The sequence below is a fragment of the Canis lupus genome, chromosome 4, assembly GCF_011100685.1.
Source record: "Canis lupus familiaris isolate Mischka breed German Shepherd chromosome 4, alternate assembly UU_Cfam_GSD_1.0, whole genome shotgun sequence".
In the NCBI taxonomy this organism is placed as follows: Eukaryota; Metazoa; Chordata; class Mammalia; order Carnivora; family Canidae; genus Canis; species Canis lupus.
This window is the reverse complement of record NC_049225.1, coordinates 23,478,676-23,506,491: the sequence shown is the minus strand read 5'-3', so window position 1 is coordinate 23,506,491 and position 27,816 is coordinate 23,478,676. Positions and strand designations below refer to the sequence as shown.

The 27,816-nt window shown below is 57.0% G+C and overlaps 2 protein-coding genes across 2 annotated transcripts in view; both read left to right on the top strand.

Moving 5' to 3' along the window:
* Window positions 1-154, top strand: part of ASCC1 (activating signal cointegrator 1 complex subunit 1) — a 105,573-nt gene extending 105,419 nt beyond the window's left edge. Inside the window, exon 10 of the mRNA XM_038534276.1 lies at window positions 23-154. Coding sequence (XP_038390204.1) covers window positions 23-28 — 6 coding nt within the window. The 3' untranslated portion in view covers window positions 29-154. The remainder of the gene's footprint in view (window positions 1-22) is intronic.
* SPOCK2 (SPARC (osteonectin), cwcv and kazal like domains proteoglycan 2) lies at window positions 90-26,654 on the top strand. Its single transcript, XM_038534274.1, has 11 exons — window positions 90-514; window positions 13,996-14,004; window positions 14,376-14,421; window positions 14,651-14,765; window positions 16,265-16,379; window positions 18,079-18,193; window positions 18,572-18,691; window positions 19,162-19,380; window positions 21,132-21,194; window positions 22,612-22,749; window positions 22,892-26,654. The coding sequence occupies exons 1-11, from the start codon at window positions 326-328 to the stop codon at window positions 23,035-23,037; spliced, it is 1,275 nt and encodes a 424-aa protein (XP_038390202.1). The 5' UTR covers window positions 90-325; the 3' UTR covers window positions 23,038-26,654.
* The last annotated feature ends 1,162 nt before the right edge of the window (window positions 26,655-27,816 follow it).

The following is a 27,816-nucleotide window of genomic DNA, read 5'->3' as shown; positions in this document are numbered from 1 at the left end:
TTTTTTTTTTTTTTTAAACCAGGTATGATGATGTCAAACGTGATGCTGATGCTACAGTTACAGACACGGCCCCTGCTGGCGCAGCCTCTCTGATTCTCTCTCCGTCTCCGCGGCCAGCGCTGGGCTTTTGCAGACAAGTGCATCTCCTAACCAGGTCACATTTCAGCCGCGACCCACACTCTCCGTCTGTCACCGGAGTCGGGCCGCAGGAGGAGGGCGGAGGAAGACGGCGGCGGCCGCTTGCCAGCCCCGGGGTGGGAAGAAGGACCCGAAAATACTGCAGAAGTCGAGACCGGCCCCCTCCGCAGGTCGGCCCCTGACCACGATGCGCGCCCCGGGCTGCGGGCGGCTGGTGCTGCCGCTGCTGCTGCTCGCTGCGGCCGCCCTGGCCGAAGGCGACGCCAAAGGGCTCAAGGAGGGCGAGACCCCCGGCAATTTCATGGAGGACGAGCAATGGCTGTCGTCCATCTCGCAGTACAGCGGCAAGATCAAGCACTGGAACCGCTTTCGAGACGTGAGTCTGCAGGGCCGCGAGCGCCGGGCGGCGGGTGCGGGGAGGGGGGCTCGGAGCGGAGCCGGGGTGCCCGCCCCGCAGCCCAGGCGGCTGCCCGCACCGAGGTCCACAGCGGCCGGCCCCGCGCAGCTCGGCGCCCCCTCCCCGACCCCCCGGCCCGGGACCCCAAGCCCCGCAGCCGCCCCGGGCCAGCCCCGGCGGGGACTTGCTCCCCGCTGCAGGTCGGGCGCGGAGAGGGGCGCGGGAGGCAAGGGGGTGCAGGGCGCGCGGGGTGGGGGCCCGGCTGCGGCTGCACCCCGACCGGCTCCCCTCCTTTTTTCGGTGGCAGAAAAGGACCCCCCCCCCCCCGCCCCAGGCCTGCCCCCAGCCGGGTGGATGCTGCAGCCTCCACATACGGGGCACTGCAGAAGGGGCAGGTCTGGGTGCGGCCGGCCGCTAGGTAGCATCGCCTTGCGCCAGTGCCCTCTGTCCCCACCTTGGCTTTGGGGGAGGGAGGACGGAAGGGGACAGAGCCCTCGGCTGGGGCTTTGAGTTGGGGCTGGGGGTGGGGGGCGTCCTAGCTATCCTCATTAGGCGACACGGTGAAAGGCGTGTCCATGATTGGGGCCGAGGCCACCTCCGGGAGGCCAGCGGGGCCAGGTCTGGGGTCCGCATGCTGAGTGGCTGCGAGCCCACGGGGGCTGGCTTTCCAGGACCAACCTTCCTTGGGGGAGCCCGGCCCAGAGAGGGGAGCTCCGATCCGGAGGAAAGACTCTGCAGCCCGGTGGGCTTGGAAAGCAGAGGGGAGAGCCCAGGAGCTGGGTCTGGGGTCCCTACGGGCCGCCTGCCCCGGCGCTGCCTTAACCTTGGGCCGAACTTAGCCCGGTGGGGGTTGGGGAGGCGGCTGCGGACCAGCGGGTTGCTGCAGCACTTTGTTTACGAGCACCTGTAGATCAGAGGGGAAACGGGAGGCTGTGTTCCCAGGAGGGGGAAGTAGGAGTTGGGTGGGGGTGGGGGGGCGGTTAGCAGAGGGCGTGGCTGGAACCCGGCGAAGGGGGGCCGGGTGTGAGGTGGAGGATGGGCCGGATACGGATGCACCGGAGAAGAGCGCTGGTCCTGGCCGCCTAGTGCTCTGGCACCTAGAAGCTTCTAACACGACCCCAGTGCTTGCCTTTGACTCGACACATTCCCTCATCAGACCCACCTGGTACAGCACTGGCCACACCATGACCTTCCTCATCTTCTCTTAAATTGTATGCATCCAGAAGTTCCTTAGAAATGTGTTTAAAACACACATGCTTCATATGATCTCCAGCCAAATGATGGGAAAAGGCAGAGATAGGAATCTTTTTGTTAGTGTGAGACAAGTGACAGTTTCTCTTCAAAGTCTAACCAGTAGGTTGGAATTGGTCAGAAAGAATTGCATGCGGCCAGGTGCCTGGGCCCTATACTAGGCAGTTTGCCCCACCCTCGTCTGGTCCAGCGGAGGGAGGCAGGAGCCCCAGCAAGGCCTTTTCCGAGGCTCCTGCAGGCCCAGCACAGATTAGCTGCAGTCTCCCGCCGCTGCCTGGGAAGCAGCCCGGCCACAGCAGCGAGGGGGCGGCAGCAGGCTGGTCCATCCTGAATCCATGTGTCACCGGTCCAGGCCTCCCTCTGACTAGCTGGCTGTTTGATCTTCCAAAGTAAGACTGGTGAAGGTCAGAGGGAAAAGAAATGCTTAGCAGAACGGTAAACGTTGGTAAACCAAGATGCCTCCCCATCTCCCTTCAGCCACCTGCTTCCAATAGCCAACTCTGTAGGTGAGGATACATGACTGACTGCTTGACCCCCTGGCACAAGGCTGCCCACCTGTCTCCCTGCATTGGTGCCAATCATTTCCTCCTTCCTCCCATGCAATCCTCCCCTTCCTTCCATCAGAAGAAAGGCACCAGAGTTGAAGTTCTGCAGGACCTGACTCCATAGGATTCAGGGAAAGCTTTAGGACATGTATTAATTTGGGTGGCCTCGGGCTTTTATAGGACAGATGCCCTCCAAAACCCCATTTAGGGTGGCCTTGGCTATAGAAAGACAAGATCAAGGTGAGAAGGAGGCCAAGAGGGTCTGGCTCTGGGGAATCCATTGGCAGCTTCTGCAGAAGGGCAGGAGGCTGCTAGCTCAGAGCCACTGCATTGCACAACTCTTAGAGGTGCCACAATGTGATGGCGCCCCCTGGAGTTGTGCAGTGCTGGCCCTGCCCACAGGGACTCTGCCAGGACCACAGACACTTCTCATCCCTCCTCTGTTAGCAGAGGCCCCACTTCCTACTCTAAAGCCTGAAGGCCCTCTAGTTGGGCACAGTAGCATAGGGCTTTATATACATTTCATCAGGCTAGCTTTCTTGAAAAGATGCTCCTTGGATCCTCAAAGGATCCAAAGGAGAGATGGAAGTTCTTTTGAACCTCTAAGGCATTGCCAGGTTGAACCAGAGCCTTGTTCATAACCACAAAATGGTGCAGGCCCCCAGTTTGCCTGAGCAGAAGGGAGGCAAGCGAGAGGAGTGTAGTGTTCTTGGGGCATAGGATGGAGGAGTGAGTACTGCAGGTGAGGGACATGTCTCATGAGATGGTGCTGACTGCCCCGAGGGGGCGGGGGGAGGATTGAGGGAGTCAGGTGGAAGAGGTCAGGAAGAGGAAGAAGAGGAAGAAAGCATGGGCAAGTGCTCCAACATGGAATTGGTCTGAGCTGGTTGGGGAGGGGAGTTCAGTTTAGCATTCTTTCTCTGAGCGCTAGGATTACAGGGAGGCAGGATTTACCAGCAGAGTAATCCTCCCCTCCAGTGGGTGCAGGGCTCTCACATCCTGTGCTTGGGTAGATTTCCTCTACTGCCCAGTGTCTTGCTGCCAGGGAGGAGAGAATCTTATGCCAGAGGAGGTGGGGGTTGTGATCTAGCTGTGCCCTATCCTGGGCAGGCCTGGGCTTTTCAGAGGCCTGCTCCCCAAGTGTTCTTATCTCCGGATTCACTCCCTGCAGAACTGGGCGGGGGTGCGGGGTGGGGGGGTGCGATCTTACTGCAGGTCTTCAGAACAGAGCATCCAGCGCTTCATAGAGAGAGATGGACCCGAGAGAGGAGACAGGCCCATTACACAGCATTCTTCCGGGCAGGTTCCAAGAGTCCGACTAGCAGCACGGAATGTTTTTTCTTCTTGGCTCTTCCCTACTTTGTACTCCACTTCCATTAAACTTTAATGATATTTACGGGCGTCTAGCACAGTGCTTGGCCCCCAGGAGGCACACAGTTAACGTATGTTGAATCACCGATTGTAGTGAGTGCTTGCATCTGCCGGTCCCTGCAGTAAACCCTTGATAAGCATTGCCTCTTGTGCTCCTCGACAACCTGGGAGCTATTTACCATTTCTTCGTGATCCAGGCATTCTATGGTTGAAAAAATGAAGGTGCAGAGAAGTTAAGTAATGTACCCCAGGGTTGAATATCTTACTTAGTAAGTGCCAGGCCTGGGATTTGAATCCAGGTCATCAGATTCAGCTCTGCTTCTCAGGGCCCTCTAGGCCTAACCTTTGTGACAAATGGGAAGGAAGAGTCGGCCCCGAAGAACACTCTACCCTAGCTTGCGCCCTGTGAGCCTCAAGGTTGCCCTGGCTGGTGGGCCAGAGCCCTCCGTGTCTTCGGCAGCCTGCTCCCCACTGCTTTACCTAGCCACACCCCAAAGGCAGCTCTGTACCCAGGAGAGTTCAGTGTGCTGGGAGAGCTCCGGCCCAGAAGTTGGAAGGCCTGGGTGCAGGTTTGGGCTCTGCCACTGGCTGGCCACGTGATGCCAGGTACGTCACATTACCTCTCCGAGTATCGGTTCAGGCTAGGACACTAAAACAAATGGGTCAATGTGGAGGCATTTTGTCACAGGGCTGGAGGGCATCCATTTCAGGCGGGACTCCCCAGCCCCAAGCTCCGCAGACAACTACCAGATGGACCATCATCTCTGGGGCTAGCCCGCACCGTGCCTCAGTTTCCAGGAGAAGGACATTGATGTCTGTTCGCTCATTCAGTGCAGATCTGAGCACCTCCGGTGCACGAGGGGCCTCACCTTGGTCACGGGCGCTGGCCCAGTGAAGTAGAGCCTGCGGGCTACTCATGATTCTCACATTTTTATGATTGCCAAGTAAGCCAGTAACAAGTTTTAGCCACCAAGGGGCTCCCTCATCACCACCCCTCCCGTCTCCCCATTCCACACACCTAAACCAATGCAAGTGTGGGAATGAGATGCACAGATGTTTGTGAATAAGTGTGGGTGTGTGAGAAGAACCCCAAACTGGGTCAGAATGGATTCCATAATTGGGGTTTGGGGATGGGAGGGTGAGTCCTTCGCTGGCCTCCTCTTCTCCATTCTGATTTTGAATCCTCTCCCAACTGGAGGGCCTGGCGTCTCCTAGAATCGTGTCAGCATGGTGAGGGACACTTGAACACCCGGCAGGGCTCCAAGCCTTGGGAAGAGAGGGGAGAAGAGCACTCTGCCTGGAGAGGCTGTCGTATGGTCCTCTCACCTTCGAGGCAGGCTGAAGAGGGGAGAAGATCACCACCACCCCCGCTCATTCTCCAGGAGGTCAGAGGCTGTCTGGAAGACTGAAAGAGCCCTAACCTACCCCATGCCCCAAGGGCCGTGGGTGAACACTCAGCCTGTCTTCCTCATGAGAGGACAGAACTACCTGTGTGACCTTGTGAGAGCCACTTCACATTTCCGGCCCTTGATTTTCCTATTGGTTTAATCGGCTGACTAAACAGAAGCATCTACAGAGCCCTTATCCTTCCATGGCTCCAGGAAGATGGCACTAGAGCCAGTCAACAGCCCCTTCACCCTCAGACAGACCACCCACCCCACCCCACCCCTTCCACAAGCTGGGCAGCACCGTCTTGGGGTTTCAGGAAGGATTATCTTTTTGCTCCCAAGGAAGTACCTGTGACCAAATCAGGGTCGGGTATGCATTAGCCAGAGTCCGAGAAAGCTGAGAAATGGGGCCTAATGGCATCTTGGGGCAAACACCAGGAAATAGTCATCCTACCCTGTATAGGTTTCCCTGCAGGTGTAACATAGGTCTTCTTTGGGCTGTGAACAGGGAAACTAAGTGCCTAGGCCTGGGCGTGGATACACCCCCGGAGCTCACCTGGGTGGGCACACCTAGGCCCAGCTGCGGGAGGTAGGGTGATGTGGTTCTTGAAATGGGATAGCCTCTTAGCTCCTTCCTCAGGGTTCCTGTTGTATTTATTCGCCATAAAGTCATTTGGCACACGTTGGTGCTGCCTCGTGGCCTCACTTACGCTACGGGCTTGTATCTAAAGAGTGCTCCGACTGGTATTTTTAATGTGTGTTTATCGCATTCCTCCCATGGTTATGCCCCTGAGGGCAGGACCTTGGGGATAGACTGCTGTGTACCTTACCACCCTGTCTGCAGAGCATTACTCAGGGTATGTGTGTGTACACAGTAGGCACTCAGTATAAATGCACACATTATGGAATGTTCCAGAAAGGATCTCAACTAACTCATCCTGTGATCTGGGGAGAGCTCTTTCTCTCTCTGGACCCTGAAAGGTTGAGACAGTCAAACTAGAACCCTGGCACCCTGACTCTCCAATGATTCATTTGTAGGATAAGGAAGTGAATGAAATCTTGAAGGAAGACTGTCTCCTCCCTGTCCTTCAGCCCCTGGACCTGTGGGCCTGGGCCTGACTGCAGCCAGCTTCCCCTCCCAGCCTCTCACCCATCCTCAGCATGCCTACAGAGCAATCCATCCACCTATCAGACCTGGGAATGGGTAAGCACAGGACTCCACAAGTGAGGACAGGTTCCCCGAGGCAGGGCATCCTGCCCCTGTGCTCTCTTTCCTGACATCAGAGAGGAGGTCAAGACTTCACTCAGTTGGAAGGACAAGCCAGGCCTGGCCAGTGTCTTACCTCTGCCTGGATGCAAACCTCTGGCCTTTCCCCTGTCTCTCCTTCCCTGGCACAGGTTGGAGTCTGAATTTATTAAGGCTCTGTGGCCCTATCCTCTGAGTTCTCGGTTTGGAAGAGCAGAGAGAGCAGAACTGTGCAGCCCCAGCGGCACTAAAACCCAAGCTCCTTTGTTTTCTAGATGGAGATGCAGTCCCACCCGAGGACCCCTCTCCCTTCTCAGCCCGGTCGGTGTTCTTTCCCCATACTGTGCCTGTGGTTCCACAGAGATCCCTGGGATTTAAATCCTTCCTCCACTCCTGTCCTAGAAAGGAAAACACGGTCTCAAGGCAACTCAGAATTCCAGGTCCCGTCTCCCTTGGATCCCTCCCCTGTTCTTTGCCCTTTATGGACTCTTGGGGCTGCTGCCTAGAACCAGAAACCCAGGGACAGAAGAATGACCGAGATGCCCCGAGTAGTGGAGAGGTTGAGCCCGTGGAGTGAGGGCATTGCTGCTTTCATACCTGAGGCCAGGTGGGGCCCCTGGCTTGCTGGGAGTGATAAGCACATTTTTGCCCTCGAAGGAAATTCCTCCAAGGGGAGAGGAGGTGGAGACCGCGAAGTCTCCCCCATGCCTGTCTCCCTCTGTTTGTGCAGGCGTGACGCACAGCCTCTGCTACTCCCTCTGAGAGAGGAACAAATATGTAACAAACGGCTGCCCCTGCTTCCATGTCCTCCACATGCCAGCCACTGCCTCCTCGAGGTGCCTTCTGCATGGGCCTGTGACGGCCGGGTCTGTCCCCCACTCATTCCTTTCTGGGTTCCTCACTCCGGGCTCCGCTGGCTGTTGGCAGGGACGGACGGGACAGGCCCCGGCCCCAAATGTCCCCACTCCTGGGCCTTCTCCAGGGGACCGGGCTCCACTGGAGGCTCCCTCACCTGAGGAATGAGGCAAAAATACTGCCAGGCACAGGGCCTTTCAGAGGTTGAGAGAGGCCTCGCCCACTTCCATTTTTAGAGGTTCTCAATCTTTTTTTTTTTTTTTTTTTAAGATTTTTATTTATTCATGAGAGATAGAGAGAGGCAGAGACGCAGGCGGAGGGAGAAGCAGGCTCCATGCAGGGAGCCCAACGTGGGACTCGATCCCGGGTCTCCAGGATCACACCCTGGGCTGAAGGCAGCGCTAAACCGCTGAGCCACCCAGGTTGCCCAAGGTTCTCAATCTATTAAAAAAAAAAAAAATGAAGAAATGCCATAACAAGGTTACAAAAGTTGTGCCTTATTTAAAGTCTCATGATGGACATCTTCTAGTCCTGGCAGTGTGCCTCTGCCTCATTTGGTGACAATGTCAAAAGCCTATATTTGAGGCCCCTGATGGCCGTGAGACCCCAAAGTGCCTCTGGCCCACCTGCTCCCCTAGGCTCCCACCGTGTGTGCCAGAGAACCCAGGCTTCAGGGGTCCTGTTTTGTGGCTTTTGAAAGTCTAGAGCCTCACAGTTTCTCAAGCCCTCTGAGACATTGCACGGTCCCTCAGCAGCTCAGGGAGGAAGGCAGGGAGTCATCCCGTTTCATGGACAAGGGAGGTGGGGTTCGGCGAGGGCCATATTGGAGACTACAGGCTTGCTGGCAGTCAGCGGCAAGGCCAAACAGGGGCCCAGTGCCCTGCTTCCATGTTGGGGGTCTGTCTCCCCATCACACTGTGATGATGCAAAGAGGCAGGCGGAGATCTGCCCAGGTGCTTTTTAGTCCAATAAATCTGGGCCTGCGGCGGGGGGGTGGGGAGGTGGGGGGGTGGGGGGGTGGAGCTGCTCTTCTTTTCCTGTGTTCACTGCAGATCCCGTCCTCCTCAGCAGATGGAGAGGCCGGGAGAGATTGGGTTAATTCAAGCTGTGAAGTGAGCGGGTGATTTGGGTGCTAATTAAAATGACAGGAAGTAAACAGCGCTTGGAAACACCCAGCATGTGCCCCCTAAGCCCAGCTAGGCCTGCGCACTTACCGCCATCTCTCCCCCAGCTTGGCACAGTGGGCCCCGTCTCCATGGCAACCGAGCTGAGCCGTGGAGATCAAAGCAGGAGATGGGTTAGCTCCAAACCAGCCGAACCAGGGGCTTATGAAGGGGTTTCTGGGAAATGCCTGGAGAAGGCCATGTCCAGGTGTCTTCCCCCACCATTGCCAGCCCCTCTGCTGCCTATAGGGCTCCCTGCCTAGGGGTTGGAGCAGAGCTGGTGTGGTGGGAGGAACCACCCATGAGCTGGGATTGGACCTCTGGGTCCAGCTCCTGGCCTAGGACTTTCCTCATCTTCTAAAGTCATTGGATTTATGGAGCAGTACGGAGTCCTGGTTAGGGACACAGATTCTGGAATCGGGGTTCTGGGGATGTCAGTATCCTGCTGTGCAATTGATATGTGATCTTGTATAAGTCACTTCTCCAAGCCTCAATTTTATCATCTGAGAAATGGAGATAATAATAGCAATTTTCTCTTAAGGTTGTTGTAAAGAGTACCTGAGGGGCACCTGGGGGGTTCAGTTGGTTAAGCATCTGCCTTTGGCTCAGGTCATGATCTTGGGGTCGTGGGATCCAGCCCTGCATCAGGCTCCCTGCTTAGTGGGGAGCCCACTTCTCCCTCTCCCTCTACCTCTCCCCTGCTGCTCATGCCCTCTCTCTCTCAAATGAATAAATAAAATCTTGAAAAAAAAAAGAGTACCTGAGCCAATAAATATAAAGTGCTTAGCACAATGCCTGCCACGTGGTAATTGCTGAAAAGATGTTAGCTGTTATTAGCAGTATTTTTACTATGTACTAGGTGCTGGGCATAGATGGATGAATTTTTTATTTTTATTTTTTATTTATTTATGATAGTCACAGAGAGAGAGAGAGGCAGAGACACAGGCAGAGGGAGAAGCAGGCTCCATGCACCGGGAGCCCGACGTGGGATTTGATCCCGGGTCTCCAGGATCATGCCCTGGGCCAAAGGCAGGCGCTAAACCGCTCCGCCACCCAGGGATCCCTAGATGGATGAATTTTATATGGTGTCTGCCGTCAAGGAACAGGCCATCTAAATAGGGCAGAAGCAACGGCATTGCTTGGTTGTAACTGGGACAGTAATAAACCACCCACTACAGTTGGCCTGAGGGGAAACCAGGTATGGGCCTGCGTTAGGGAAGATGATACCCAAGCCAGGTTTTGAAAATGAGTAGAAGTCCTGGATGCAGGACTTGAATAGAAGCTGGATGCAGGCACACTGCAGGCATCCCACTGAGGAAGGAGGCCGTGCCAAGGTCTGAGCATGCTGAAGCCTCTGCTGGCAGGGGCTGGCATGACCAGGAACAGATCGGGAAAAGATAGACTTTCTTCTGGAGGTAACAGGGAACCAGTTAGGGTTGTTGTTGTTTAAGATTTTATTTATTTATTCATGAGAGATACAGAAAGAGAGAGGCAGAGGGAGAAGCAGGCTCCATGCAGGGAGCCCGATGTGGGACTCGATCCCGGGACCCCAGGATCACGCCCTGGGCTGAAGGCAGGTGCTCAACCACTGAGCCACCCAGGTGTCCCACCACTGAGGGTTTTTAAAATAGATATTTAGTATAGTTTTTTTCCCCTCATTAGAAAGTAAGACATGTTCACTGGGGTGCCTGGTGGCTCAGTCAGTAGAGCATGTGACTCTTGATCTTGAGGTTGTGAGTTCAAGCTTGCTGTTGGGCCTAGAGCTCACTTTAAAAATTAAAAAAAAAAAAAAAAAAAGTAGAACATGTTCACATTGTAGAAAATTTGGAAACTTGGAAAAAGGCAGAAAGCCATCAAGGTTCTCTGTATTCCTATCCCCCAGAGCAAATCACCCTTAACATTTTGCTACAAATCCTTTTTACCTACTAACCTTTAAGATGTTTTTTCAAAATGAGAATGAGGTATATTCAGTGAAGGGTTTTCAGGAGGGATTGTGTCTGGAAGCATCCCTGCAGCTGCGGTGGAGTGGAGGACAAACGACAGGGAGACCCAGCCGACTGAGCCTGGGGTTGGCAAGGTGGGAGGGGGACGCGGTGCGGGGGGTGGTTGGAGAGAGCTGGGTGGGGTGGGGTGGACGGGATGTGGAGATGCTAAGGACAGCCTTCGCCTTGCTCCTGTAAGAGAGGGTGCTGTGATGAGCGTTCCGGGGCAGAAGGCCGGGAGCCCTAGTTCCAGTGAGTCAGCACACTGAGCATCTGCTTTGTGTGAGAGGGAGGGAGGAGCTGCTCTTTTTCCTCCCCGAGGCCCTACGTTAGAGGTGAGGATGCCAGAGGAGATGAGGAGAGTGTTGGACCTAATGCAGAGCTTGCAGGACTCTACCCCTGACGGCGGCTCAGCACCCTTGGGAGCTGGACCAGCTCTACGGCCCATAAGGCTCCACGGGGCTCCGGTGGTCCTGGGGCAACGGACAGTTTAAAACGCTCTGCAGGTGATTCTAATGTGGGGTCATTGCCGACATCCACGTGGCACAGAGGAGGCCTGTCATGGCCGAGGATGCAGTGAGCCAAGCTTAGAACCCTCTCTGGGTGCAAAGCCCTCCCCCCTTCTCCAGCACCCCCTTCTCAGTGCCAGATGGTTCCTCCCCGAGTGAGAGAGGCCTCGCCTGCCCTTGCCGGGTCATCCACAGAGTCCTGGCTCGGCTCTTCATCTGTCTTCTGACCCTTGGCCGGTTGCTCTGCCTCCCTGGGCCTCAGTTTCTTCCATTTCTATGTGGTTGATCCTGCGGGTCCTGCCTGCTTCACAGCAGGACCGCTGTGCTGAGCACTGCTGGGCGCAGGGACGGTCACGGCTGCTGAAACCACTGGGTAAAACAGGCGAGCTCTTCCATTGTCCAGAAATGTGGATCTCAGCCTAGGACCCACCCTCCCCCTGGCCTGGCCCTTGCTCCAGAGCCCTGGACATGGGCTCTTCCGAGTCCTTGTTTCTCGGGGGAGGACGTGATCGATCGGCAGCAGAGCCAGGACAGAACCAGGCCCCCTGTTTCCTGAGAAGACCTTCATGCCTTTATGGGACCATTTGTCACAACTGCTAATAAGCCCACTTGGGTGCCATAAATAGACACCATTGCATCGAAAGGCATCATTCACACTTGCCAACAGACACCTCCTTTTCAGCTTATAGATGGTGCTAGCCCACACTTGACATCAGAGGCCCCTAAATGTGTCCTTGGGCTCTGTCTGCCCCCACGCTGCCCACAAGACCTTGTCCCCCTTCCCCGAGGGATGCCTCAGGGCTGTTCTCACTCCCCACTGGTCTCTGCTCTCCCTAGGGTGGGGAACAGGGAACTCTGTCTTTTCCGCTTGCAGGGGCTCCTCCTGGGGCCTCTCCCTGCCCGTATCCTGCTCCTCCACCCGGAGTCCTTGGTCTCTTCTACCCTAACAGCTTTTATTAGTTGAGCACTTTCTAGACAGCAGGCACCCCGTGGACACAATCTTTAATCTCTGGCAAGTTCCAGGAGCTAGGTCCTGAGCTCCTAAAGGTCAAAGTGCTCACCCAAGGTGTGCTGGTTAGGGGGTGGGGGCACTGCATGACCCTGGGGCCCTCTCTTTCCCTCAGCCCCCTCCCTGGCTGGCTGTTCCCTCTCTCCTGGGAGCCAGGGCCTTTGGACGTATTGTGGAGGGTTGGGGGCTGGCCTGGGCCGAGTGAAGCGAAGGAGAGGGAGAAAGAGAGGAAGCGGACAGAAACACCCTGAGAGCAAGCCAGGAAGAGCAGAGCCAGTGCCCTGAGCCCTCCTGGGGAGAGGGCTGCACCCCCCTCCCTCCCCAGCCCTGCCTCACCCTCCCTCTCTCTGCGAGGAGCCAAGAAGGCCAAGCCGAGGTGGTGGGGGGAGGGTTTGACGCCCAAGTGTGAAAAGTGGGGGCTGCTCACAGAAGTGGGCTTTGTTAACCTCATTTCTGGATAGAAACCATCTGGCCTTCGGTGAGCTGCCTCGAGGTGTCCTTGTTTCCTGTGCACACCCAGTGTGTACTGTTCCTCGCACGTGTGTGTGCATATGTGCACGTGCTCCCAGATGGGATTGGCACACCTGCACATAGACACGCTTTAGGATATGTGCCCATGGGTGTGCTTGTGTGCGCCCGGGGCCCTCGTGAGTGCACACGTGTGTGCAGAAGCACATGCCCAAGGACACGCTCGGCCACTGCGTGCTCTACCTGGTCTGATGCCCACTGCCCTCTTGCCCAGGAGGCCGTGATGATAAAGGCCTTTATCCCTGCCTGTTCCTCTGATGCCTGTCAATTCCCAGGAGAGATGTCAGCGGGCCCGGAGCCCCTGGGCTTTCAAAGCACCGATGGGTGCCCTCCTTTGTGCTTGTTGCAGCCCCCGTGTGGGTGCTGTCTTCTCCAGACCCCTCCCACCCCCACCCACAGCGTGGCCTCTGCCTCCCATCCCTGCACAGCTCTGATGCTTGGGTGGGAGGGACTCAGGATGAAGGGTGCAGCTGCGTGTGACCCCCAGCCCCCGAGCCCCGTGCAGAGGAGGCTGGCAGCTGGCTGCTTGCACTGCCGGATTCCAGCCCTGAGAAGCCGTCTCCCTGCCTGCCTGATGGAGCTTCCAGCAGGAGCATCCTGGGAGCTGGCCGCTGCTTGCAGCAGCTGCCTCTGCCCCATGAGGACCGTGGGGAAACCAGAGGGAGCAGGGGATTTAGTGCCAGGGAGCTAGGTGGGTGTGAGCTGCTCTGCCTCTGGCCTCAGTGGGCTCGTGGGCCCAGGGGAGGCCCTCGTGGCTGGAGCAGGGCAGGGAGCTGTCTCTAGGTGCCTGAGGTCTTGGAGATGGTGTGCTGTCGCCAAAAGAGAGATCTGTGCTGGGGTGTTAGGAGACCCCAGTTCTGAGACACCGGGATCTGGGGTGGGTCACGTCCTGTCCGGGCTCTGGCCCCTCCTGCACACACAGGAGGCCGGACCAGATGGCCTCAGAGGGCTTTTTCAGGATCCTATAAATCCGAGGATTTGCAGCTGGACTGTGGTGAGGAAACCAGGGACATCAGAAGGGACTGTGGCCCCCCTTTCTCTCAGTGGTGATCTGAACCCTACAAGAGAGTCAGACCCTGAGTGAGAAACAGTTCCTGTGCAGTGGAAGAGAGGCCCTCCTTCTTGTCCCACTCACATGGTGGCAGGTGGCAGGTGGTAGGGGAGGGGACTGACACGGGAGGGTCCCTGGCAGAGGGAGGGAGGGAGTGGTATTTCAGGGACACCTGAGGCACAGGCCTAAGGATCACTGTTTCTGGGCGGTATGCGTCCCTTCCACGGCTGTCCTAATGGTCGGGCCAGGGCAATGGAGAGATGGGCCTCACCCTCTCAAAGCCATGGGCTTCACTCTAGTGCTCTGAAAGCCAGCCCTGGGGGGCCCACAATGCTCCCTGTAGTGAAGACATAGGAATACTGGCCTCCAATGGAAGGCCATAGAGCTTAGAGGACCAGAGCCATCAGGGACCACTGCCCAGTGCCCATGGTCACATGATGAGGCCTGTGGAGCACTGGGACCACGTGATCTGAGAGTGGGCAACACACTAAAGTCCCCATCTCTCCTTCTCTCCTCTCCTTCCATTCCCTGTGGCCTGCTGCTGCTGTTTCCTGATCCCCAGGAGGTGGAGGTAAGTACCGCTGGGGGCCCCACTGTGCATGGTCCCTATGCAGCCCCACACCCCACCCTCCTCTATTCTCCCTCTGCACCCTCTCCCCGATCTCTTTCCCGCAGCTCCCAGCATGATGGGGGGTGGGGGTGGGGGTCAGGAACGTACGGGAGATGCTGGAAGGGATTCTGGATAAGGGTTTAGGGAGATACAGTTCTGGGGGAGGCAGCTGGCAGGGCCCAGGTGGCCAGGGGTCGTCTGGGCAGTCACGGAGGTGATAGCAACTAGCATGTGGGGGCTGTGGTCCAGCCTTCTTCCCTCTTGGCTGTGGAGTTGAGCCTTGGCTCAAGGGTGGCCCTTCGTTTCTTCCCTACCTCTCTGTCCTTTCTTAGGATGACTACATCAAGAGCTGGGAGGACAATCAGCAAGGAGATGAAGGTAATGTCATGCCCCTCCCAGATAAGGGAATATGACTGACACCCGTGAGACTTGAGACCCAACCATGGCCTTGGAGGCTCTGTGGGAGCCAGGCTCCAATGGAAGTGGGGGTTTGGAGCTCTGGGCTACTGGAGAGAGGAGCTTCTCAGCCTAGAAGTGGGGCTGGGGTTCCTGGGCTCTCTGGCACTGGTTTCCAGGTGACCTGTGTCCTGGTCCTGTGTCCCTGCAGCCCTGGACACCACCAAGGACCCCTGCCAGAAGGTTAAGTGCAGCCGTCACAAGGTGTGCATCGCCCAGGGCTACCAGAGGGCCATGTGCATCAGCCGCAAGAAGCTAGAGCACAGGTGAGGAGCTTGGGGTGTTGGGGAGCTTGGGGGCATGCTTAAATAGCAAGGACTTGCTTGAGTGTCTCCTATGTGGCAGTTATCTATTGCTGCAAAACGACTGACCCCAAAACTTTGTGCTTAAGACAAGTGTATTATCTCACACAGTTTCTGAGGGCCAGGAATCTAGAAGTGGTTCTGTTGGATGATTCTGTCTCAGGGTCTGTCATGAGGTTACAGTCAAGATGCTGGCCAGGGCTGCATCATCCGAAGGCTGGACTGGGGCTGGACGATCCACCTCTGAGCTCACTCATGGGGCCGTTGCTTCTACTCACATAGACCTCTGTCCATAGGGATGCTTGAGTGTCCTCACAACACGGCATCTGGCTTCCCCTAAGCGAGGCATCCAGAGGAGAGAGAGAACAAGGAGGAAGCCTCAAGGTCACTTACAATCTAGTCTCGGAAGTCTACATTGTCATTTCTGTCACTTCTCTTTGTTAGAAGCAAGTCTCTAGGGGAAGAGAATTACGCTTCATCTTTTGAATGGAGGAGTGTCAAAGAATCTGTAGACATCTTTAAGACTACCACGCTATATGAGATCATTCACCAAGCAGTGTGGGACTCAGGGAAAGGCATCTCTCCTCTCTGGGACTCGGGGTCCATATCCATAAGACAAATAGGTTGGCCCAGATAGTTTGAGATTCTTTCCAGCTCTGACATGCAACGACTTAATGAAATATTTAAGGTCATAGCTTCTGAGGCTTGTAGAGCAGGGAAAGGTGTTAGCTCCAGCCCAAGGACAAAACCTGCCAGGATCCAAGACCCCTGGAGAAGGTCCTGTTTCCCTCCTTTCTCTCTAGGAATCCATGTTTCTCCGTGAACTCTTACATTTTGTAAATGTTGGTGAATAACTCAAAGACAAAAACCTTTGGTTGCTTGGGGCGTCTGGGTGGCTCAGTGGTTGAGCATCTGCCTTTGGCTCAGGACATGATCCTAAGGTCCTGGGAATGAGTCCCACATCGGGCTCCTGCAGGGAGCCTGCATCTCCCTCTGCCTATGTCTCTGCCTCTCTCTGTTTGTTTCTTATGAATAAATAAATAAAATCTTTTAAAACAAAACAAAAAAACCTTTGGTGGCCAAATAAAATGAATTTCTGGGCCAGATGTGGCCTGCAGGCCATCAGTTTGCAACCTCTGATTTGGTGTGACCCCTTATGCAAGGTGCAACTCCTTTTCAAATCTTGCACTCAGACCTGGAGTTGCTGAAGGCCCCCCCTGGACTCAGTAACCACAGGGAAGGGGAAGCTGAGGGTCTGTACCCTGCCCAGTTGGTTCCATCCACCCTTCTGAGCCAGAGGAGGATCTGGCTGGGGCTGGTGGGGAGGGTGGGCAGGGGCAGGGAGGAGACTGCATGTGCTGTAGATCACCAGGGCCAGCTTCTTGTTGGAACCTTCATTTTCTGTGTCCCTCATTCATTTTCACCTCTACCCCTGTGCCCTCCCTATCCCTATCCTCCCATAGGATCAAGCAGCCCACCCTGAAGCTCCCTGGAAACAAAGACACCATCTGCAAGCCCTGCCACATGGCCCCACTCGCCTCAGTCTGTGGCTCTGATGGCCACACTTACAGCTCAGTGGTGAGGATCCCTGGGCCCAGGTGGGGAGGGTGGGATGGGGGGCTGGGTTTACATCTGAAGCCATAGAGAGCAGAGAGGACAACCAGAGCCTCCTGTGGGGCTCCCAGTGCTGACACAGGGCTAGAAATGCTTGGTCACTGCTTGCAGTGTGGTCAACCATAGAAGGGACACCTGAGCCCTGGGGTGACAGGGTGGTGGTGGGGAGCTCCCTGAGAGTCGGAAGCAGACCCTGCCCCGTGCCCCCCCCCGCCCCCAGCCTGAGGCAGGTGCAGGTAGGCAGTGGGGCTTGGAAGACGCAGCTGGGCAGGTAACTGCGAGTCAGAGTAAGTGAGGCAGGTCCTCAAGTACCCAGGGCTCTGGAAGGAAAGAGCCTTGTCACCCAGTTGTCAGGGAGCTGGGTGACTGATGGAGCTTTCCGCAGGCAGATTTCCACCCAGAGAGGAAGGTGTTTGCCAGCAAGCACCAGGCGTTCTGGGGCAGAAGAAGATAATCCTCCGGGAGACAACCATGTGGGAGGGAATGGTGGTTGGGGGGAGCGAATCCCTACCTTACAGGATTTTTCTGAAGGTTAAATGAGACATTCGCGAAAGCATTTTATAAACTCTAAAGTACCATAGAAAGGCAGGTGCTCATTTAGCAAATGATTGCTAGCAAATGCTTCTGCTGGCAACCAGGAGTGGGGAGTGGCTTGGTTTGGGGAGGGCGCTATGGGCTATGGTTGTTGGGTTCTGGGGCTTAGGAACCCAATCTTAGGGTTTTGGGGTGAGATGCAGGTTTATGAGCCCCATGCTGTGGGGGAGGGGAGAGAATCAGCCAGAGGCTGGCCCTGCAGAGGCAGGAGGGAGAGGAGGAGGCAAGCCTGTCCCACAGGCCCCCTGCAGGCAGGAAGCTGCCCTCCCAGGTCAGGGAGCCGTCTGCGCCAAGGGGGGCATCATCAGCCCCGTGGCCCTGGGCATCTTCCCAGCCCCGTGGCCGTGGGCATCCCTCTGAGTTCTCTGCTGACCCTCACGGAGCTGTCAGCGACCAGCGGAGATCATATAAGACCCTACGACAGCTTCTTGTTAGCCATCATCCCACGGGGGTGAACCACACAGGACCGGGGCAAGCACTTGAAGGGCAGGGAGTGGGTGAGACCCTCTGCAGGGCTGGTGCTGGCGTCAGCAAACAGCTGGGGCTCTTAGTAAAGGCGGGAGAATTGGCAGATGTTAGCATTGAGGCGGCAGCTGTCGCCCAGAGCCCGTCGGAGGTAACCTCCATGGGAAGACCCCTGAGGAGGGGCCGGCAGCCAGTTACCCAGGGACTGAGGGACTGTGGTAAGAGGGAAGATAGGCCTGAGGGCAAGGAGGAAGGGGCCATGGGCAGCTCAATGGGGGGGAGGGGGTTGGGGGGGTGGAGGGTGTGGGGACATTGGTGTCCTGGGAAAGATAAGTGTGCAGAGACATTAAGCTAGTGTAGACTGGGGTTCCTGGGAGCCTTTGAATCCCTGGGAACCCCTTTCTGGGTCTGCTGCCCCTGCAACACCGTGTACCTTTGCCCCCACACTCCCTTGAGGGACCAGGAGGGCTGGCCCTCCAGGCTGTTTGCGGGTGCTGTACCTCCCGTCAGATTGGCTGCTTGGTAGGCTCCGAGTGCCCCCAGCTACAAGTAGCCATGGTGAGCACCCGCCCCAATCACGTAACCCGACCTTTCTTCTGTGCAGTGTAAGCTGGAGCAGCAGGCGTGCCTGAGCAGCAAGCAGCTGACCGTGAGATGTGAGGGCCCCTGCCCCTGCCCCACAGAGCAGGCCTCCCTCTCCACCACCGATGGCAAGCCAGGTACTGAGGGGGGCTGGGGAGGCCTCACCGCCAACATCTCCTGGGCCGCCTCCTTCAGGGCTCTGGGATGCTAGGAGCAGGATGGGAGAAATGGGAAGAACAGGGACAGGCCTGAAGACCCATGGAGCTGGGGGGCTTGGGCCTCAAGTTTAGGGAGCATGTGCTGTGTGGTCTCAGCGCTGGGGACTGAGCAGGGAGGAAGATGGGAGAGGACAGGAAGGGGGAAGGAGTCTTTGGTTTCTCTTTGGTTTCTCACTCCCCTTCCCTCCTGAACGCCGCCCGGGTTTGGGCCTGGAGGGCAGCACCCCAAGCTGAGACCATGCTGTGCCTCACCCTGCCTTTCCCTGTATGCCTTTCTCCCCATTCTGCTGACTCTAGAGACCTGCACAGGTCAAGACCTGGCTGACCTGGGGGACCGGCTGCGAGACTGGTTCCAGCTCCTTCATGAGAACGCCAAGCAGAATGGCTCGGCCGGCAGTGGGGCCAACCTGGCCAGCGGTACAGAAGCTGCTTGCTCTGCCTGGGAGGAGGGAGGGTGGTGGGGAGATGGGTGCGCACGGGGCCAGCCTGCCTGGGGCGCCCTCCTGAAGACCCTGAGCTTCCAGAAGGACCTAGCCCCGGAACAAGGGGAAGGTGGCTTCAACCAGACAGGAGGCAGTTGGTTAGCTAACAGGAAGAACTTCTCAAAGTGGGTGGAAGGAGCTTAAACCCTAAAATGGGGAACCAAGAGAAGGCAAGAAATTCTCTTTCCTGAAGGGCCTTCCAGACAGGCTTTTGAATAGCTTGGGTGCAGCCCTATGTAGAGGCAGAGGGACTGACCTTCGGCCACACTTGAGTTTCTCACTCCCCCGGTTACATTCTGAGCTGCCCTGACCCTGACCCTGGCCAGATGGAGAGGTGGAAGGATGCGTGGACAGATGGATGGGGTGGTTTACCTTGGGCGTGCCTGAACCTGGCCTTCTCCCCAGGGCTGGACAAGAGCCTGGGGGCCAGCTGCAAGGACTCCATTGGCTGGATGTTCTCCAAGCTGGACACCAGCGCCGACCTCTTCCTGGACCAGACAGAGCTGGCCGCCATCAACCTGGACAAGTATGAGGTCTGCATCCGCCCCTTCTTCAATTCCTGCGACACCTACAAGGACGGCCGCGTCTCCACCGCTGAGTGGTGCTTCTGCTTCTGGAGGGAGAGTGAGTGTGGCCCCTGGCTGGCCCCGCCCCCTACACCCCCACTGCCCAGCTCACCTGCTCCCTGCCCTCTCCAGCTCCACACCTCCTGGAGCCCAGGAAAACCAGCACTTTAGCTCCATTCCTTGCCAAGCTCCTCGGTGATCCAGATTTTGTGGGTCCTGAAGCATATGCACTTTGGGGAGAGTAAAAATGGAAAATTCCTAGAGCCCCTTGGGGTCTTGGAGAGGGCTGCTGGGTCCTAAAGCTGAAGCTATATTCGCTTTTCAGTGATGCCACTTCTGGGCATGTCTCACATTATTTGCCCCAAATCTGTGATTGTCAGCCTTAGAGATAGGGCATCATTTGCTAGCTTTCTATATCCTGAAGCAGAGCTGGGCATGTGCTTCGAGATCATCCAGGCCAGGCAGCAGTCATCATCAGTGGGGAAACTGAGGTCCCTGGGGGTCAGCCGACTGTCTGGCCTGGGAGGTAGGGGAGGCCCTGGTGCTCTGCCTCCGCTGTTCTTCCTAGTTCCCGCCTCGCTCTCTCCTGTGGTGGAGGCAGTACGGCGTCCATGGCCTGAGGCTGAGCCGTCCACTAGGGCTCCACCGCAGGCTGGTTTGGGACCCTGGGCAAGGCACCGAATCTTTCTGAGCTCAGTTTCTTCATCCAATTTGGGAGATAACACCTGCCTGGGAGGCTGTTGTGAGGGTGACCAGAGAAAATCTGGATGCAGAGCCCCATCTAGATCACAAATCCATCCTCTAGGGTATGGTGTCTCCATCACTTTTAGGGCCCCCACCTGCCCCGCCTCCTGGTGCTTTCACCTTCCAGGCCTTTGAAGTTCATTCTGTTGATTCTGTACAGCAGCTTCCTCGGGCAGGAGGCTGGGGACTGATCTCATTTTACAGTCAGCCAGGGCCACTGGCTGGGAAGGGCTGGGGACTTCTCAAGGTGACAGGCAAGTTAGATTTGGCTGCAGTTACATTTGGGTTTCTTCTTTTTTTTTTTTTTTTTTTTTCTTTTTTTTTTTAAGTAGGCTCCAGGGGATCCCTGGGTGGCTCAGCGGTTTAGCGCCTGCCTTCGGCCCAGGGCGTGATCCTGGAGTCCCGGGATGGAGTCCCACGTCGGGCTCCCTGCATGGAGCCTGCTTCTCCCTCTGCCTGTGTCTCTGCCTCTCTCTCTCTCTTTATGTCTTATCATGAATAAAAAAAAGGAAAAGTAGGCTCCATGCCCAGTGTGGAGCGTGACACAGGGCTTGAACTCATGATCTTGAGATCAAGACCTGAGCTGAGATCAAGAGTTGGACTCCTAACCCACCGAGCCACCTGGGCACCCCTATTTTTGAGCTTCTGTCTAACTTTCTTACTTCTGGTCTTACGTTTCTCCTTGGGCCTCTCCCCTGGGGAATCCATGCACTCCACCTCCTCTTCTGGATCCTGTGTCTTCATCCCAAGACTTCCCAACATCCTCAGGGAGCCTTGGGCTTCTTGGGGCACGTCAGCCTATGGCACAGCCATGAAATGGCCTCCCCCAGTCAGAGTTTGTTTTGTTTTGTTTTGTTTTAATCTTGCAGAGCTCCTATGTCAGTTTTTGGGAACTTGGAGGGCTCTGTGCATCTCACTACCACCGTGGGGCTTCCTCAAATCAAAGCCTGGGTATTTTCATCTTGCAGAGCCTCCTGCCTGGGCTTCTAAGCCTTGGGGGCCACTCTGTGAGTCCTGCCAGCACCATGGGATGGCCCCCATCAGAGGCTGCTTCTCTCCCCACAGAGCCTCCCTGCCTGGCTGAGCTGGAGCGCATCCAGATCCAGGAGGCTTCCAAGAAGAAGCCAGGTGAGGGGGCTGGATGGGGCTCAGAGGAGGTGGGAGGTGGGGGCGGGGGTGCTCCAGGGTCCCCCTGAGGCCCAGAGACTCCAGGCTCCGGGCATTATGGAAGACGCTGAGTCCAGAGCAGGCCCTGCCTAGGAAGACAGGAAGCGAACTTCCTTCCTGTGCTTACCCTCGTGGTGGGACAGACAATCCCAACCAGCCCTTCAATAAGTGTGTGCTAAGCACTAATTCTGTGCTCATCCATTCTGGGCCTGGAGAATGGGACAGCAGAAGGTTCCTAGAACCTTCCATTCAATTCATTTCAGCAGGGGTATGTGAAACTCAGGTGAGCCCCCTCCACGGCAGATGTTCGTGTCTGCCTCAGACTCGAGTGCCAGCCCCAGAGAGGACAGTAGACCCGGCCCAGGTCAGAACTGATGGGCAAGACGGTTGGTCCCTGGTCTCAGAAAGCACGCAGGCTGCTTGGGAGAACACAACACACGGGTTGACATGCCAAAAAGACAGAGCTACCAACTGTGGCTTGCGTATGTACGGTGCTGAGGGAGAGCACAGTGGGTAGAGGTTAGCCTGGGCGTCTGCAAAGGCCCCTAGGGGAGCTGGTGTTCAAAGGAAGACCTGAAAGAGGAGAACGAGCCAGCCAAGGGCAGGACAAAGCTCAAGGTTCTTGAGAAACAGAGAAAAAGGGCCCATGTGGCTGGATCATGGTGGCTGAGGGGACAGACGTCCAAGAGGCGGATGACATAGGGCCTTGTAGCTCCTTGAGTGCAGCTGGTATTTAACTGGTACATGGGATCAAATGCTGGAACCACCCTACAGGGCCTGTTGACTGAGAGCCCAGTGGCCTTTGGGGATGGGCATTAGTGCTACTTCCGCCAGGAAGCCGCACTCGTCCCTCCCAGAAGCAGTCCTCTCCGGCCTGTGTTCCCTGAGTGTACTCACTGGGCCTCGGGGCACCCATCCCATAGTGCCTGGAATTGTCATTTCTGTGTGTGTCTCACCCACCTCCCCGGGGGGGCCGCGTCCCTGCTGGGTCGGTGCTCTCAGAAGCAGCCTGTTGGGTGGACAGAGGAGCCGCGGTTCCAGGGCCTGAGGGAAAGTGAGTGGGGCCTGAGGCTGAGAGGACAGGCCTGGGCACTGTTGACAGAGGACAGCCAGGCCAGAGGAGCAGCTGCAGGAGCTGGGGTGTGGAGTGCTCTGACATCAGGGAGGCAGGCTTATCTTTGGCTCCAATCAGTCCAGCCAGGAGAAGGGCCAGCGACCAGCCCTGGGCTCGTTGGGAGGCTGCTACCTGGGCTGGCTGGGCTCTGGTGGGGGCTGGGCGCTTGCTCATGCGTGCCCCAGGCTCCAGGGCCACCTCTCGGAAGAGCTCACACCTCAAGGCATCTGCTCTGACCCTGCTGGGGGCGCCTGTTGTGTTCAGGAATCTTCATCCCGAGCTGTGATGAGGACGGCTACTACCGGAAGCTGCAGTGTGACCAGAGCAGTGGTGACTGCTGGTGTGTGGACCAGCTGGGCCTGGAGCTGACAGGCACCCGCACGCACGGCAGCCCCGACTGCGGTAAGGGTGGCAGCATGGGTCCCCCCCACCCCACACCTGCAGCTGGGAGGGCTCACAGGGGGCAGAGCTGCTCTGTGCCACAGGACTCCAGGGAGGCGGCTAGCCGGGCCCTAACCTGCCCCTCGGCTTGTTCCCCTCACAGATGACATCGTGGGCTTCTCAGGTGACTTTGGGAGTGGTGTCGGCTGGGAGGACGAGGAGGAGAAGGAGACGGAGGAAGCAGGCGAGGAGGCTGAGGAGGAAGAAGGCGAGGCGGGCGAGTCCGACGATGGAGGCTACATCTGGTAGATGGCTCTCGGGGGGGCCACGGCAGGCCAGGGTGCCGGTGGCCGGGGGAGACAGGCCAGCAAAGACCTGGACAGAAGCAGGCAGCTTCCGCATGGATCCGGAATATACAGTTGGAAGGACCCTGGCTCCAGCGGGGAGGACTGGATGCGTGAGTGTGCATGGCACGTGTGCGACGTATATGGCCAGGACGTGTGAATGTGTGTGAGTGTGGCATGCGCTGTCAAGTGTGTCCTTGGTCCACACTGCTCCAAAACCTCCTTGTTGTTTTCTTTCCATGTATTGTTGGTTTTAAAGCACACACATTCAGAGCACACATACACACACCACAAGGTCAAAACTGATGAAATGAGCTGCCCCCTGCCATGTCCCCAAGCCTCATCCACCCCTGTCCCGACCCCCTTGGGTTGCCCTGAATGGGGTCTCTTGTCTCGATTGACATCCTTGGCTCCCCCAGCCCTGCCTCCTCCTGCCCGTGCCTGCCCTCTCCCACCTCGCTCCGTAGGTGTCCCCACTGCAGAAGGGAGGGAAGGCAGGGAGCTGTCTGCTGGCTGGGGTCCTCCTGGAGCTGGGCTCCTCCTGGAGCTGGGTCAGTTTGGCTGGGACACGCCCACCAGCCTCTGATGACATGGGGGTGATGACACCTGCTACAGTGAGCCCGTTCCCTTTGCTGGATTCCCCAGCACTAGAGAAACTGCTCTCCTAACCCAGACCTGCGTGAGCAAGGGTGGCTGAAGCTGGGGCAGGGGAAGGCCTTGCTGCCAAGCTGCTGGGGTGGAGCAGAGTCAGGAGGAAGGAAGGGTCTGCCTTTGCAGACCTGGCGGGAGCTCTGAATGCCAGGCCCTTCAACAGCCTGGCCCCTTCCTGTGGGCCTCAGGGTGGCGGGGTGAGGGGGGCGCTGGTCTGGGCCGTTCCCTTGGAGGCAGTGGGCCGTGGTTATGCAGGTGGGTTCTGCTGGGCCTTGCAGGGCTGCTGCACTGCCCTTGGTCCCCTGGGCCGCTCTGGGCACCTCAGGATGGGGCAGCAGGTGAAGAGGCTGGGTTTCAGCCAGGGGTGTGTGTGTGTGTGTGTGTGTGTGTGTGTGTGTGTGCACCCACCATCTAGACCAATGGGAAGGTTGTCCCTGAGACGCGGGGAAGGAGAAGCTGGGAAAAGCTCCACTTCCATGAGCTTTCCCCATCTCTCCTCAAGAGGATGGCACCAGGCCCGCTTCCTTCCCTTCCCCTCCCAGCACCTGGGGTGCCCCTCTGACCCCTCGGAGGGTCCCCTGAGGCTGCTCCGGTGGCTTCTCCAGGCTCCAAAGTGTTCAGAAGTGTGAAGTGTTCAGGAGTGGTGAAGTCACAGGGGCCAGGACCGGGGCAACCAGAATCTGAGGCCATACCTCCCTGTTCCTCTGCAAATCTCCTTGCCAGGCGGGAGCCAGGATGGATGAGACGGTGCCCCATGTTTTGTTTTGTTTTGTTTTCTGTTCCCTTCTCTCCTCCTTCCCAAGCAAATTTCTTAACACCCTTGGTGAAGAATTTCTAACCTGGACCTGGGCCTCTGCTGCCCTTCTGTGCATGGTGAGCGCAGTGCGTGTGTGAGTGAGCGTGAGTGGGTGTGAGCAGCTGTATGCGTGTGACCGGGTGTGAGAGCCTGGGGGGGTCACCCCCCGGGGGGCCGGAATGTAGGGAGGGGTGCCCGTGTGCTGGGCGGGCTGCTGTGGTGGGGGCCCCGGGCCGAGGCTCCCCGGACAGGGCTCCAGCCCGGCCCTCCCCGGCTTCTATTGGACCTTCTGGAGGAACCCCAGCCAGTCTCCCCTTGTACTGCGCCCCGGAGTCAACATCTTTCCAGTCCTGTCCTGGGGAAAATAGCAAAACCGCAGTTAGCCCCACGAGCCGCTTCGCATTCGGCAGCCCAGCAGCACAGGTCTAAGTGTCACGCTGTCCTAGACCCCCACGTCCGCTCCCCCCAGCCCTCCTCCCTCTCCCCACCCCCTGGCCTGGGCTCAGGCCCACCCTCTGCTCTAAGCCGCTGCCCCCCCCTCTCTGGGAGCTACTTGAACCTTCCTGCTCTCGCTAGGATTGGAGTTTGTCCGTCTCGTCCCTCTGCCCCAGTGAGGCTTCTGGAACTGTCACTGGGAGCATCTGTTGAGGAGGCTGGGGCATTGCAGGGTGGGAAGGGGGCGCAGAGGAAGGGGCACCCCTCTCTCACTGTCACCCTCCCCTCCTGGGGGCACATGCTCTCCCTGTGTCTCTGGGTCTTCTGGTTGTGCACGTTTCTTATGACCTTGTAAATATGTTGTAGAAAGAAAGCAAAAGGCGCTGAACTAGACCCCGGTGGGACTCGGGGGTCCAGCCTTGCCCTGTCTCTGAAGCCCCCGCACTGCTTTTCACCCCACTTTCTGACACTGAGGGTCCCCCCTCCCCAAGAGCTAGACATAGCACCTTGTTCCCAGTGGGCTGACAGCCTCCAAGTGACTTCTTGTCCAACAAGCTGCAGGTCTTTCGAGAGCAAAGTGGCAGGGTGGGCCTTCCCTGGCTCCTGGGATTCCCGCCCTGCCCACCTGCCACCCAGCTGCTCCCATGTCCCCCTGCTCCGACATCCCCGCTCCCCTGGTTTAGGCGGGCAGTGGGAGGAGGGCTCTGTTGAAAAGAGCTCCCCACAAAGGGAAGAGCAGTTTCTCGCCTGGCCCTGGAGCTGTCCTTGGCCGCCCCGGCCTCCTCACCCAGGGGCGCCAGGAGAGATGGGTACGTGTCTAAGATGGGGTGGTTGGAGTCGGGGAGAACAAATGTGCCTTGAGAGACCACTCAGAGGGTTCAGGGTGATGGGGAAGGAGGCGCGGCATCCGAGCTCAGGAAGGAGGAAGAGGAAGGCGAAGTGGACAGGGTAGCACGCGACATCACGACGGCCCCCCGTTGTCCCACTGGTGCTGTGACCACTCGCGGTCGGTGGTCACACTTCCTGCCCCACGCCAGCCCACCTGGTGTTAGCGGCCACCCCTGCGCCTTTCATGAGCTCTGTCTGCTTCCAACTTCACCTCTGAGTGGGTGGGGTCCCTTGGGACCCGCATGGGACTCCTCCATTTCACCAAAGCCTCACACCTCAGCCCTTGGGGAGGACGAATGGCTAATGGCACCATCGTGAGGCTGTGGGCTGGCGGGGGTCAAAGGGAAGAGACACTGGGGGTACAGAAGGAGACTCGAGACGTCCCGAGGAAGTCGCAAGCAGAGCAAACTGCTTTATAGCCTGAAGCCTACTTAAAATTGTGTGATGTGCAATAACTGAGCTTAGAGTTAAGAATTGTGTTCAAGTGCTTGGATTTCCGTCTGTATATTTAAGTGCTGAAATCGTATCTTTCAGTAATTTTAGATGTCTTAAAAAAAATCGAAAAACAAAGTGTTAGACCGTGTATGTGCATTGATGGGCACTCAAGCGTCCCGTGAGTCACCCCACCCTCTCCCTTTCCCCTGTGCCCCCAGGCCCTTGCCCCCAGCCCCCCCTCCACTTGGGGACCCCGCCTCGTGTTGTCTTTATCTGCCTATTACTCAGCCTAAGGAAACAAGTACACGCCACACATGCATAAAGGAAATCAAATGTTATTTTTAAGAAAACAGAAAATAAAAACTTTATAAACACCACCCACTGGCGATGTTCTGATTACTCTTCCTCTGGGAGTCATTTTTCAAAAAATTCCCAGATGCAGTCCCAGCGGCAGATGCATGGTGGGGGGCATGTTCCCCTTATTCTCCTTCCTGTGTAAGACCCCAGAGAGGGTGGGACTGGGGCGGGGGGTTGATCTGAAGGGAGAACCAGGAACAATGTAGAAGGATTCTTGGTATTATTGCAAATCTACGTGCAATCTATATTGTATATGTGCCAGTAAATACGTCTGTACCGCAGAGCAGAGGTCAAACCCTATGTCCTGCTTTTCCCACTTAATGTACTATAAACCTTTCCCCACATATTAGAATTATTTGAAGACATGACTTTAATATTTGCATAGTATTCCATGATATGGATGTGCTTAGTGAATGTGATAATTTCTCAGTTTTGGGACATTTAGGCTCTTCCCAATTTCCTGGCACTCTCAACACTAGCCTGAGAATTTGCTAATCGTGACCTTCAGCAAGTCATCTGGCAGGTGAAGGGATCCCACAGGGATCCCTTTGGATCACCTGCAGAAATGCTTACTTTAAAAAACAAAACAAAACATTCTTTTCGGTTTTATTTGACACAGAGAGCACAAGCAGGGGAGGAGCAGAGGGAGAGGGAGAAACAGACTCCCCGCTGAGCAGGGAGCCTGATGCGGAGCTCCATCCCAGGACCCTGAGATCGTGACCTGAGCCAAAGGCAGACCTTAATTGACTGAGCCAGAGCCACCCTGGTGCCCCCCAAGACGTGCTTTCTAAACCGTGAAAGCTCCCCCCAACCTCCCCAACCTTGAGCGTGCGATGTCCAGTTAACTCCCTCCCTGCCTTTGCCAGCTCACAGCCAGGGCAGGCTCTGCCCATCAGGCTAGAACAGATCCTAAGGAAAGGGAGCACCTTCTGGGGGGGCGGTTTCTGCCCTCGTTGCTTCTCACAGCTGCCTGCAAGGGTGGACTTGGAGGCCCAGAAGTCTTCCTGGAAGGAAGGATGTGCTTGCCAAGGGGCTGCTCCCGGCATGCAGGCATGGGCAACGTGGGGAGAGACGGGGACAGAGCTTTCTGGGAATTGCTTCACTTGCTGGGCTTGTGGGAACCTGTAGCTTTAGAAATAGAGGACTCATGGGGTCGGGAGGGCTGGAGGTTGGAACCCATCA